This window comes from Carcharhinus amblyrhynchos, chromosome 11 (assembly GCF_965287045.1).
Source record: "Carcharhinus amblyrhynchos chromosome 11, sCarAmb.v2.hapA, whole genome shotgun sequence".
In the NCBI taxonomy this organism is placed as follows: domain Eukaryota; kingdom Metazoa; phylum Chordata; class Chondrichthyes; order Carcharhiniformes; family Carcharhinidae; genus Carcharhinus; species Carcharhinus amblyrhynchos.
Window position 1 is genome coordinate 61,278,430 of NC_137334.1, and position 13,442 is coordinate 61,291,871.

Here is a 13,442-nt window from a genome sequence, read left to right on the forward strand (position 1 = left end):
TCAAATAGGAGGCAGAGAGTGGGGGTCAATGGGTGCTATTCGGATTGGCGGATGGTGACTAGTGGGGTGCCTCAGGGGTCGGTGCTGGGGCCTCAGCTATTTACCATTTATATAGATGATCTGGAGGAGGGAACCGAGTGTAGGGTGTCAAAATTTGCTGATGACACCAAAATTGGTGGAAAGGCAAATTGTGCGGAGGGTGGGGAGAGTCTACAGAAGGATCTAGATAGGCTGGGCGAATGGGCCAGGAAATGGCAAATGGAATTTAATGTTGGCAAGTGCGAGGTGGTCCACTTTGGTAGGAATAATGGTAGGAAGGATTATTACTTACGTGGAGAAAAACTGCAGCAGGCGACGGTGCAGAGGGACCTCAGGGTCCTTGTGCGTGAGTCGCAAAAACCCAGCTTGCAAGTGCAGCAGGTGGTCAGGAAGGCGAATGGGATGCTGGCCTTCATCGCAAGGGGGATTGAATATAAAAGTAGGGAGGTCTTGCTGCGGCTGTATAGGGCATTGGTGAGGCCACAGCTGGAGTACTGTGTGCAGTTTTGGGCGCTGTACTTACGCAAGGATATTTTAGTCTTGGAGGGAGTGCAGAGGAGGTTTACTAGGCTGATGCTGGAGTTGAGGGGGTTGAGCTATGAGGAGAGGCTGAATAGATTAGGCTTGTACTCGTTAGAGTTTAGAAGAATGAGAGGAGATCTCATTGAGACGTATAAGATGATGAATGGGATGGATAGGATAGAGGTGGAGAGACTCTTCCCGCTCAGAAAGGATAGTAGGACTAGGGGGCATAGCCTCAAGATAAAGGGGGGGCGGTTTAGAACAGAGTTGAGGAGGAACTTCTTCACTCAAAGGGTGGTGAATCTCTGGAATTCTCTGCCCATTGAAGTGGTGGAGGCTGCCTCGCTAAATATTTTTAAGACGCGGGTTGATGGGTTTTTGATAGGAGAGGGGATTAAGGGTTATGGGGAGAGGACGGGAAAGTGGAACTGAGCCACGACAGATCAGCCATGATCTTATTGAATGGCGGGGCAGGCTCGAAGGGCTAGTTGGCCAACTCCTGCTCCTATTTCTTATGTTCTTATGTTCAGAGCATTGTTGGCAATAACAAATATTTAGAAAAATTACAACTTTATCCTATTTAGCACTTTTAAAACTGCTAAACCTCAAAAGCTGCTTTACAGGTTGTAAGAGGTATGGGTTCTGATTCTTTGTGAAGGGGTTAAGAGAGGTTAGTGAGGGATTTCTTGAAGAAATGGGCTTCAAAAGTGGAAGTATTTTTGGTAAAGAACAGTTATGGGGTTTGAACCTCAGACCTGGGTCAAATATGACTATGTATTAGGCTTCAGCAGGGATAAAGGGAGAAAAAAGGAGTTGGTGGCAAAGTAGTGTTTTTAGTGTGGACCCAAAGCCTTGGCTTAATCTTTCCATTATGCAGTTGCATAAAAGTCTGGCTCATCCGCCAGAATTATCTTAATGTCAGAAAGGTGTTCTGACAGAACAGAGATTGTTTTGGGTTCTAGGGAAGGAGTGAGAGTAACTGAATTGGGATATTGTCAGCATTAATATGGAAGGGACCCATATGCCTAAACGTCATGTAATTGAAGGGACAATGTAAATGATGAAAGGGGGGAAGCCAAAGAGGTTAGATCTCCAAAATTATTTTGTAGAAATAGCTCAGGAAGCCACTGCTGAACATTCTCCTGAAAATTTGCAAAATGCGAGTGAGAACCTCACAGGGGCAGTCCAATGGAGGAGAGCCAGTGGAGGACAATGGCGTGATACACAATAGAGATATTGAAGATGATAAGGAAAGATAAGGTAACCACACAAAATGAATGAATTTGACCAGGGTGATCATGATCACTATGTTTTGGAAACTGGGCTGGAGGAATTCAATCAGGTTTGAATGGGCAGCAAATATCGAATTTGATGTTGATGACAGGAGTAGAAAAAAACAATTAAAGAGAAGCGGTAGCAACCTAAGACGATGGGTAATGATGGAGGGCAATAACTATAATTGTTAAAGAATAAAGGCACATTGCCTTTGCAAAGGGAGGAATGTCAGTAAGCATATAAATTAGGAAGGTTGACAAAGGGATCTGATGTAGGGTTAGAAGCTGACTGAATCATCAGGGATAATGTGGGGAGAAAATTAAAGGAATAATGAAGGAGTAGTCAAAATAAGGTGAATGAAGGATTATAGAGAGGTGAGATACAAGGTTGGGTGATGGGAAAGAGGTGATGAAGATTAATGGATGAATCACCTCGATATTAGAGTTAAAGAACTATTTAAATTTAATGTTGCAGCTGAAGATAGAGAAGGCAGGGAAAAGGTTTTTTTTGGATGTGATTTATCATTGGGGAAAATTAATTGAGAATTGTCCTTACATTCCAGAATGATCCTAGAGTGGTATGAATATTTGTACCATGAAGGTACAATAATAGTTGACTTTGAATGTGGCGGATGATGAGAACAGTTGTGTATTAAATCTGTCTAATTCTGCAGCTTGTAGAAGCTGCACCCAGGGATCAACGTTGATAGGGGACAATGGGCTGGAATTTACATGGAGCTATATTTCTACACCGACCCTTGACTAAAAAGTCAGTTGAGAGCCTTCCCACCAAAAAGCCAATTATCCTGTAGCCACTTTATGCTGGGCACAGTGTTAATTGGGTTTGGGTGTGACATACACTTCCATCGAGGGAGGAGGTCCTGCCTTAGACAGCAGTAGGCCAATCTGATTAGCCAGCAGCTCTGTGGTCCCAGCAACGCCATGTTTGTGCAGTCATCACTGCTGGGACTGCAGGCAATCTCCGAACAAAAGAAGATTCTGGAGCCAGATTAAATTTAAGGGCAGGGTGTTGGTAGGGCCTGGGTGGCTAAGCAGTGAAGGAGGTGGAAGACTGGGTTTTAGAAACTGAGGTGGGTGAGGGTTAGAGTAGTGGTATGACCTTAAAGATATGGTACATCAGATGGAGAGAAGGGACCCACAAAAGAAATCACTCTCCTCCCATTGTCCAATGCAGTAAAAGCTGCCATTTGGTTTGGGCTTCCTCCTGCCATGAGTAAAATAGTGATGAGGTGGAAGGAGGTGCTTAAGATGCATTGGCTATTTAAGGGCCTCAATAGGCCCAAGGTCAGACAGGCTGTCTGAGGCCTCCCCTGTCCCCTGTAAAATGGGAGATAGTCGGGGGTGGGGAGGAAGGCAGTTGGAAAGCCATGTGCTGCATTTTACAAGTCTCCCCACCTTCAAACATAGCAGCGGTGGATATCAAATCCAGCTCAATGAGTCACTTAGCAAAACAGTGATACATTTGATAAAGATAAAAGCACTGAAGACAAAGCGAGGATTTGTTGAGGAGGTAAACAGAAGCAGTGCTATCCTGACATTAGAGGATCAGGGTAGAGGGAGTTAGGAGCATGAAAGTGTCTTAATGAAGGAGCTAGGATGAAAATATTTTCTCTAGTGTTGGAGGCTGAAGGATGAAGAACTGAAGATGGCCAGGGAGATGCGCATGATTAGTGACATCCTTATTGGTGATCAATGTTATGTGAGATGGCAGGACCAAGCAAGTAAGAAAGGATGTGAAGGGAGGAGCGTATATAGTTTTTGGTGAGGATAGAAAGGTAGAAATGTTAGACTAGCACTGCTGGCTGTGCAGATACATGGATTTGGGCCTGTGTCTGTGGGAGTTTGTGCATTCTCCCTGTGGTTGCGTGGGTTTCCTCCGGGCGCTCCGGTTTCCTCCCACACCCCAAAGATGTGCTCTTAGGCTGATTGGTTTACCAAATTGACACTATTCTCCCCTGAATCTGGCTAAGTTAGGGGTTCCATTCGGAGACACGCAGGGTAGAATAGGTGTAGGGTGATGCGGCGGCGCAGGCTCGTTGGGCCGAAGGGCCTGTTTCCCGTGCTGGGTTGTTCTTTGTAAGATGGGACTGGGCAGTGAAAGCTCCACCATCCCTTGGAGGTTTTGGTGAAGTACGAGATGACGTGTGGTCAAGCATGTAGCCAAGCTTGAAAAGTAAACAGTGTGCACTGAACAAATTGAATATTATATAACTTGTTCCTTCTTTCAGCAATCACTGAACACTGATCCCTGGCACTGAACCAAGTTACTTTCTGTCCTTAACTCACATACATATGCAGGCACTTTCCGGCTAGAGTCACTGCAGAATGGAAGCCGTAGTTGTCTTTTCAGCTGCTTAATTTATGGCTGCTGGAGCTAACTGTATTGCCCCATAATGAGCTGAAATTAGCTTATGACACAAAATGTGGATTGTACTTGGAATCGGTTAGAGTTCTATGGCTCCTTTTCATATGATAGCTCTGATTCATACATCAATTGAGACACTGGAGAAGCACGGATTAATTTTTTTTAACTTCTTACGATAGCCAAAAAAAATCACAGTGAGGTATGCCTGCAAACAATTTTCCACACTAATATCGAAAATTCAACACAAATATTTGTTTTTTGTGCTTTTGAAAGTACTTTTCTATGCTTTGCAAGATCTGATGAACAACATTGAGAGGGATGATCAGATAATGTACTTTTTTGTGGGTCTGGCTATGCCATGCTTAAAAAATCCTCCCAAACAAGGGTGTGTCTTCAAGAACAGCACTTCATCAGCACTGTGCCAATTTTGATCCTATGCTCAAGTTATGAATTAAGTTTTGAACCATGACATTCAGCAAACTGAAAATGAATCATTTTATATTTATTTGCTTTTAAATTTGAAAGGTTTTCCAAAATGAATGCACATGATATCAATTACACAAGCAGTAAGTACAGCAGAATAACAAAAACGACATTTGATCAATGCAACTCTGGAAAAGTTCAATCAAGTGAATAAAGAAAATCAGGAGATGTCGCTTTACAGTGGTGATATGCTATGAATTTACCACTGTTATTTTTATATATATCTATATACATACACACTTTATATAGTACATACTTCAGATTTTCCTGCCTGACGTATTTTCATATTTAGCAGCAAACTCAATATAATGAAACAGCATAAGAAATACTGAGACAGAGAGGATTGACCAGAAGCATGTAGGGTCTGTGTTGTGCGATAGAGTGAGAACACAAGTATGCGTGAATGAGTGAGAGGAAACAAAATTGAGTCTGCTTGGGAGAGAGACAATTAACAAAGTAAACATACTTACCTGGTTCCTTCAACGCAGTAAGGACAGATTTTCCACTGACATGTTCTGAATAAGTAAACCTCATGACACAGTCATTTTCAGTTTTATATAAGCACAGAACTGCATCCTGATCATCTGTTTCTAGAGAAAGATGGGAACAATATTTAGGCCAGTGGTAGGAGCCAGCTCCACTTCTACACCTCCAACAAAACGGGACAGGCTGAAAAGCGCCATTATTTTCTGTGAAGCACAGAGCCAAAGGGCATCAACTATCTAATTACACTTAACAAGAAAAATGTTCCTTTTACAAGTTTCTACATATCACTGATGATTTTTTTAGATTTTGCGCAACTTTGCAGTTTTGTCAAATTTGCATGAAACAGACTTTCTATGCAAACGTCTGAAATTCATAAGGCTTTCAAGGTACACTTTGGAAATTGCATGCAGTATTATGTAAAAGCAAAATCTGCAATAATAGAAATGCCATAATTCCTAACCGTAAATCTCAATCAAATTAAGTGGCTTCCTGCAAAACAAAACACTTTTATTTAAAATGCAGATTTGATCCATTAAAGAGTTGCAACTTCTAAAGTTGTGCTTTAACCATTTCCTATTAATTGTATGCCTTTTATAAAGTTCCTTTGAATTGTATTAGTATTGCCTTGATGGCTGAGCATAGGTGCAAAAACGACTGGCTGGCTGAACATCAGAGACTGGATACTGATTACAATCGCTATAATAATGTAATCATTTTGATATATATTCTTATAATTTCTTTACAATGCTAAACCTTCTGAGTGACTTACTACCACACAGAAAATGTAACACTGGACATAAATCAAACTCTACTCATGCTGACACAACAGCAATGGCTTCTACCAGTGGGTGGAAGTCAGGATTTAAGGCTATCATTTGGGGCCCTATTTTATCATTGCTTGGTGCAAAAACATGGTAAAGTCGGTTGTGAGGCCATTAACATGATCTGTGCCACTTTACTGAGACCTGGGGATGGCTGTGATGCGATTCGCGCCCAAAATGGACACAACGGCAATTTAAACGCATTTGCAGGCTTTTAAGTTGAATTAATGAACTGCCTGCCCAACTCTATCAGCATTTCACCCTTTACTTTTATTCAGCAGGCCCATTTCAGCATGTTCCCTGATACGGAATCGCGCCGAAATGGACCTGCTGAATTAAAGTCTGAATCGGGGGCTCCAGCTGTTTCAGAGTCGACTTCAGTGCTTCCAACAGCTCTCTGACTCAGATGCGGGGGGAGCAGGGAGGGAGGTGGGTCAGATCATTCCCTGGGGGAGGGGAGGGAAGTGAGGTCAGATTGTTGTCTGGTTGGGGGGGGAAGGGGAGGGCTGATCATTGTCTGGTGGTGGGGGGAGCAATTGTTGTCTTATTGCGGGGGGGGGGAGGTGTTGTGCCGATCGTTATCTGGTTGGGGGAGGGAGGTGGGCCATATCATTCTCTGGTGAAGGGGTGGGAAGGAATGACGAGGTGGGTCAGATGTTCTTCTGGGGGTTGGGGAGAGGGGTGGTGGAGGGAGTGAGGCCAGATCATTCTCTGGTGGGGAGGGGGAGGAAGGCAGTAAGATGTATCTTGGCAAGGGGGGTGGTGGGAGGCGGGGGGAGGTGGTGCAGATAGATCTCTGGTGGGGAAGGGGGGTTGTTCACTGCCACTCTGTGGGGGCAATCAGTGGGTGGGGGAAGGGGGCAAGGGATCGCAATCAGTCTCAGTAACGGGGGGGGAATAAGGGGGACAGTGATGTCTGTGGGGGCCATTGCTCCTGCTTTCTGTGGCTTGGGAGTGATCTGACGCAGGCGCGCTTTTTCAAATTTTTTTCTAACTGCGCATGTGCTGTTCAGAACTCCGACTGTTCTGGGTACAATAAGCCCTGCCCACAGCGCAATTCGGACACGCAATTCTTTTTTCAGGCTCAGTGTTAATAGGGATGCCTGAAAGCAAATTTCTAAGTCGGATCTGAATTGCGCCCAGATTTAGCATTAGAAAGAAAATGGTAAAATCAGGCCATTCATGGCCAGATCAAATTAATTAGTGTGTGTGCAGGTGTGCTTCAGATTCAGAGGTGAACGATATGGGATACATAATATAGCAAATGCAAAGTCAGGGTAAACATAGCATTTGTATTTACCATGCAGCTGTTGTTCTTGCAGAATAGAGAGTGAAACTGAACCCAATGGAGGAGTGTGTACAAAGAGTTTATGCTTTCCTAATTAATCACTGAAAGAAGATGACTAGAGGCACAGCAACAGCATTTTTATCACCAATAGTTCTTCATGATTTATACACAACTTTTCTATTTACAGGTAGACTTCGATGTACCATCATAGATCTTGCATGGTTGGAAGCTCTGTGATAATCAGCCAAAAATGGAAATAACAGTGCAATACTGGTAGCATTTTCTACAGATGCACTTTGTCTCCAGATGTTTCAATGCATATTTGGCCCTTGTCTTTGAATCAAAGCTTGTCTGCAGCTTCCCCTGTAATATCCAAAATTCCAGCACTGCAATCCTAGCTTCTTACACAAATTCATCAATCACACATTCAGGATTGGTTATCTAAAGTAGGTTCTATTTAGTAGAAAATTAGAACTTAGAGATTATACACGTTACAGGAGAGCTCTGCACACATATCTAATTGAGATTCAACACAGATGAGGCACGATGGCACATCAGTTAGCACTGCTGCCTCAGCGCCAGGGACCCAGGTTCAATTCCCACCTTGGGTCACTGTCTGTGTGTGGCGACTAGGGAATTTTCACCGCCAGTAACTTCACTGCAGTGTTAATGTAAGCCTACTTGTGACATTAATAAATACATTTTAAACAGTCCGTCCAAAAAATTAAAGCGCTGTGAACTGAACAAGCAAAGGTGGATTACTCCGCCCGAAATGTACCCTGGAGTATGGCGAGCCAGCCCTCAGCTTATAATTCAGCTCAGTTCATTAATGGGAAGAAAGAAATGCTAGATTACTGATTTATTCATTTACGTTGATTATCTTCATGTAAAATTTGCACTGTAGTTCAACCATTTTCCGACATATCATTGTGAGGGTACTAACGCTTTGACACCTAACTAATATAACAGTCAACATAGTAATAGCTACATATCAAAACACTATACATTTACTATCTTCGTCAATTGCTGCCTTGAATTAAAAATCTGTAGGAAGTGAAACAAACTTAGTTGTTTTATTCAACCAATTCTGTATATAATAAACATATGTAGATTACCCAGTTGGAAATGTTGCCTTTATAAAGTTGATAAGTATTTTGAATTTTAACTTAACTAAATAAATCCACTATCGGTTTTAGAATATTTCATTATATTTCATGCTTACAGAATGAACTGGCATCTCTATCTTAGCCCTTTCATCCATTGCACAGTAAACTTACTCTTTCTTTGAAATTTACTTTGAAATGCAAAGCGATCCTGCTCTATTAGAGTAAAATCAGCAACAATGGGCTTAATCTATGTGATGACATGGATCTCACCCATTGCTTGGAGAGTGGGAGCCCCTATTGTCTTTCCACCAGAGAACTGACACTTCTCCGAGATGAACAAGCACTTACCTGCATAGTGTCAGGCCTCCTGCTGAATTAAGGCTCGAAAGGGCAGAAATCCTGCCTCAGAGTATTGCTGGCTAATCAAAGGTAGCAGATCTGTAGGACTGCCAGCAACACGGGGAGCGGTGGCCACTACTGGTACTGAACTGTGACTTAACCAGAGGATTAGGGATGGATCCTCTAAGAAGGGCGAGATGAGATTCCCAGAAAGGGGGTTGACAGAGAGGAGGAAGGGAACAGGTTTGGGAGGGCAGATGGGTCAGGAATTGACAGCAAGGATAGGGATGTAACTTCCTGTGGGCCCCTGTTCCTGATTGAGCATAGGATACCTTTTAAAGAGCGACACCCCTAGAAGGTTGCTGGGAAACCCAGATAGCAAGTCCCCTGCTCGCTGCTAGTTAATACCAGTGGTAGTGAGATGAAGCCCTTAAGCACCCACTTAAGATCCTGGATTTTCAATAATTTGGGATAACTTGGGAGATCTTTAACATTGGCAACTGGTATCCGATGTTTGGCGGACAATGGTTCTGTAGTGCATTGCCATGGCAATGCCTCAACCAGAGGTGATTTGCCTTTTTCTGAATTTAAACTACAATTTAGGGAATACAGTTCCCTGGTGCATTCTCCATGGTCAACATCTTGGCCAATCAGAATTCACTTGCCAACAAATCAGCACCCTTTTCTCATGCAGTAATGAAATTTAGCATTCTTACATCTGTCCTGACGAGTGTAAGAGGAACAGTTTAAACAGCATGTCTATTTTTCAGCAATACTCTTTATAAGTAATTACATATTTCCTTTTTCAAAAAGGAATTAGAAAGGTTTCACTTACTGAGGACATCCACTGTCAGAATCTCATCTTTGCAGAGTTTTTGACAGGTCTGATTGTCAGCTAGTCTTCCTGAGTTAAACAGTCTGCACTCTATACACTCCCTGTAACAAACAGTGACATAGAATTATTCTTTCTCATTTTCACAACGTGAAAAATAAAGCAGGGCACTCAGTAGCCCGATACAGCTTTATGAAGTACTGTATTCGACACAAATATTCAAAATAAAGGAAAGGACAACTCCTGTACATACTGGAATTTAAGTCCAGGTATCTTCTAATAGGACAGGAATACAGGTATCAAACAGATTAAAGATAACCAACATGTGGATATTAATAGAATGGTTTATGTAGGAGGCTAAGGAAATTTGGCATGTCCACTACAATTCTCACCAATTTTTACAGATGCACCATAGAAAGCATGCTTTCTGGATGTATACAGCTTGGTATGGCTCCTGCTCTGACCAAGACTGCAAGAAACTACAAAGGGCTGTGAACGTAGTCCAACCATCACTCAAAATAGCTTCCCAAGCATTGATTCTGTCTACACTACCACTTTCTTGGAAAGCAGCCTGCAAAATCAAGGATCCAATGCACCCCGGATATACTCTCTTCCACCTCTTCCTTAGACTTTTCTATCATTTTCCCAAAGATCACATATTAACCGACTCAAGAACAGCTTCATCCCTGCTGCCATCAGACTTTTGAATGGATCTACCATATATTAATCTGGTCTTTCCCCACACTGTAGCTGTGACTGTGACACAAGATTCTACACTCTCTCCTTTCCTTCTCCCCTATGTACTCTATGAACGACATGCTTTGTCTGTGTAGCATGAAAGGAACAATATTTTTCACTGTATCCCAGTACATGTGACAATATTAAACCAATTCAAAATAGGCCAGATTTTGTGTAAATCTCCTTAACAGTCACCCTGCCCAGGGGTCAGCCTGATTGATCTGTTTGGCTTCCAGTTTTGCAGGGAGAACTCTGGAGCATGTCACAGGCTGCAGGAAAAGATTACATGTGTTTGTAAACTCAATCCTTAATCCAGAGGGTTCAGATTCCCCGCTGTGAGAGTCTCTGTATGGGGTGTGAGGCTGACTGGGGTGGCGGAGGAAGGGGAATGAAATTTGGGAAGTTGAAGGGAAGTACTCCAGCTCCTTGTGGCCTGCAAACGGTGCTGCAATGGCACATAGCTTTTCCTTCAAGAGAAGTGGCTCCACTACCCCCCGACACTGCTGCCTTGCACTGAAGGCATGGGGAACTCGCTGCACTGTGCATTTATCAGCAGGCCTGGATCAAAGGGTCGGGCAAGAAACATGTAGCCCCCGACCAAGGTAAGTAAAAAGCAGCAGAGTGACAATTGAACTGTGATTGCCACTCCCCGGCCGTTCTGGCCAATTATCACTATTCTAAAGACTGGTGGTGAAATTTGCTTTATACGCCGGTACACAATGATAACAGCAACCCATTCTGTCCAATTTTCATTCCACTGAAGTCAATTCGCCCTGTTACAAAGCATTCCATGCTTTTACAATTCTCTGTAACGAAATATCCTTTGGTGACAATCTTTCTCCCCATATCACTGACTTCCCAACCAGAGGAACCATTATCCTCATCAAATCCCTTAATCATTTTAGAATCTTTTGTATGAAATCTTTTCTTTGGCTTCTCTGCTTCAGGGAAAACAGTCCAAAATTTAAAGTTTCTGACCATAATAATAGCTTTCCATCTGTGGCATTACCAGGAATGAATACACTCTCTATGACTTTCTGTAATGGGACACTTAAAGTTGTGATATTATGGCTATACCTCGTTTGTTCTCACACTTTCAGATAATTAGTTATTCAAACTTAAGTCTACTGTACACCTGCATTTTTTGCTTCTTTCCCCTAAATTTACTGCCTCATGCTTGGACTCTAATGCTATCTGCAGAAGTAGGAAATTACTTCTACACCTGCATAGGATGTGGCTGGGGGCAAAACATTAAAACTGAAGACAAAATCCTCCAGTAGCTGAGGCAAATCTGATCTTGTCGCACTTAAAGCTGGTAAGACCTTGTAAAGCTGGTAAGACCTTGTAGTGGTGTAAATGGAGTTCTGCCAAAGTTTTGAAGGTCGAGTAGGAGAACCCTGAAGGCCATTAACCCCTAGCAGCAGATCAGTATCTTTAAATAACTATTAATTTATAATGAGTAAAATTCAAAAACAGATGGCCCTCCTTCACTGGACATGACTAGTGCTGAGAATCAATAAAAATCTGGCTAACACACAGTCAAAGTTGAAGCTTATGTTCATTTATTCTGAATTCGACACAAGAAAAATAAATCTGGCAAAGCACTGCCCTCCAACTCTTCCATTACAGGTGTGGAATTAAGAAACTATCTAAAAGGCCTTCATGTCAATCAATGCCACCCTTTAGGCATCTTTCCCAAACCTTGCTAAAAGCATTATAGAGATTATGCACAATAGTGGGATCAGATTACAAATGCATCAGGCACAACACTGCTGTTCTCACTGCCAATTATGCCTTATCCAGTGTCAGCCTAATGTAAAGCTCCAGGCCTTGAGAAGTGGGTGGAACAAGTCTGAAGCCCAGAACAAAGAATGTTTTAGAGAGGTGAGCTCATCTATTCATAATTTTGTATGCAGTCTTGTGATAAATGTCGTTGAATTCCCAGGTTGCTCCTTATTTTGGGGCAATTTTGGGAGGTTTGTGATGAGTGGACTGCTTTACATTCTTCAGCTATGCTCCAACAAAGATCTATAGATATGGAGCCCTGTGCCAGAAGATATTATTTAACCCTTCCTTGGGTGAGGTGGTAGCAAAATGGTTTGTTTGGGCTCGTAATCCAAAGGTCCAAGGTAATGCTCTGGAGATCTGGGCTCAAATCACATCACAGCAGATGGTGGAATTTGAATTGAATCAATAAAAATCTGGAATTAAAGGTCTAATGATGACATTGTCAATTGTTGTAAGAAGCCATCAGGTTCATTAATGTCCTTTTAAAGAAGGAAATCTGCTCTGTTGACCTCCCTGCCTTCCTCCAGATCTACAGCAATGTGTTTGACTCTTAAATGCCCTCTGCAATAACCTAACAAGCCATTCAGTTGTATTAAACTGCTAGAAGTCAATAAGAAATGAAACGAGATACATCACCTGACATCAACCTAGGCACCAGAAATGATGGTGACAGACTCAGCCAAGTTGAATAGCACTTTGAGGAAGCACTGAGAGTGGCAAGGGTGCAGAATGTACTTTGGATGGTGGGATTTCAATGTCTATCACCAAGTGTGGGAACACATAAAGACTGAACTGAGACCTAAAGGACAAAGCTGCTAAACTATGTGTGCCAACAAAAGGGGGAAACATACTTGACCACATCCTTGCTGACCTGCCTGCCAGGTTTTTCTGTCCATGACAGCATAGGTAGGAGTGGCCACCGTACAGCCCTTGTGGAGATGAAGTCCTACCTTCACGTTGAGGATCTCTCTATTATCAGTTGGTTGAATTCATTATAGCTGGCTTATAAACATATTTTGGCAGCTTTAGCTGCTCAGCTGAGGACAACAAATTAAGCACAAATTGTGGATGAATTTAGATCTGCTGAATAGTATAGTTCACTATTACATTACATGATGGGCAAGATTTTGGGTCCCACCAGGAAATGCTTGTTCAAAGTCAGATTTTGACTGCTCTCCAAATTTTCCGGTCCCACCCACACCAATTCTGGCTATATCTCATGTACCTCCTTACCAGGTCATCCAGGTCTACAAAGCACAATTTGCTATTACTATTTACAGATTTTGTTTTCATTGAGCAGGTAGAACAAACCTTTTACACCATCAAAATGTAGTAGAAAT

At 42.5% G+C, this 13,442-nt stretch overlaps 1 protein-coding gene across 1 annotated transcript in view; it reads right to left on the minus strand.

The window, feature by feature from the left end:
- itgb5 (integrin, beta 5) overlaps positions 1 to 13,442 on the minus strand; it is a 122,316-nt gene that overhangs the window by 9,292 nt on the left and 99,582 nt on the right. Inside the window, exons 12-13 of the mRNA XM_080199234.1 lie at positions 9,580 to 9,680; positions 5,175 to 5,294 (exon numbers count right to left, since the gene is read on the minus strand). Of these exons, the coding sequence (XP_080055360.1) occupies positions 5,175 to 5,294; positions 9,580 to 9,680 (221 nt within the window). The remainder of the gene's footprint in view (positions 1 to 5,174; positions 5,295 to 9,579; positions 9,681 to 13,442) is intronic.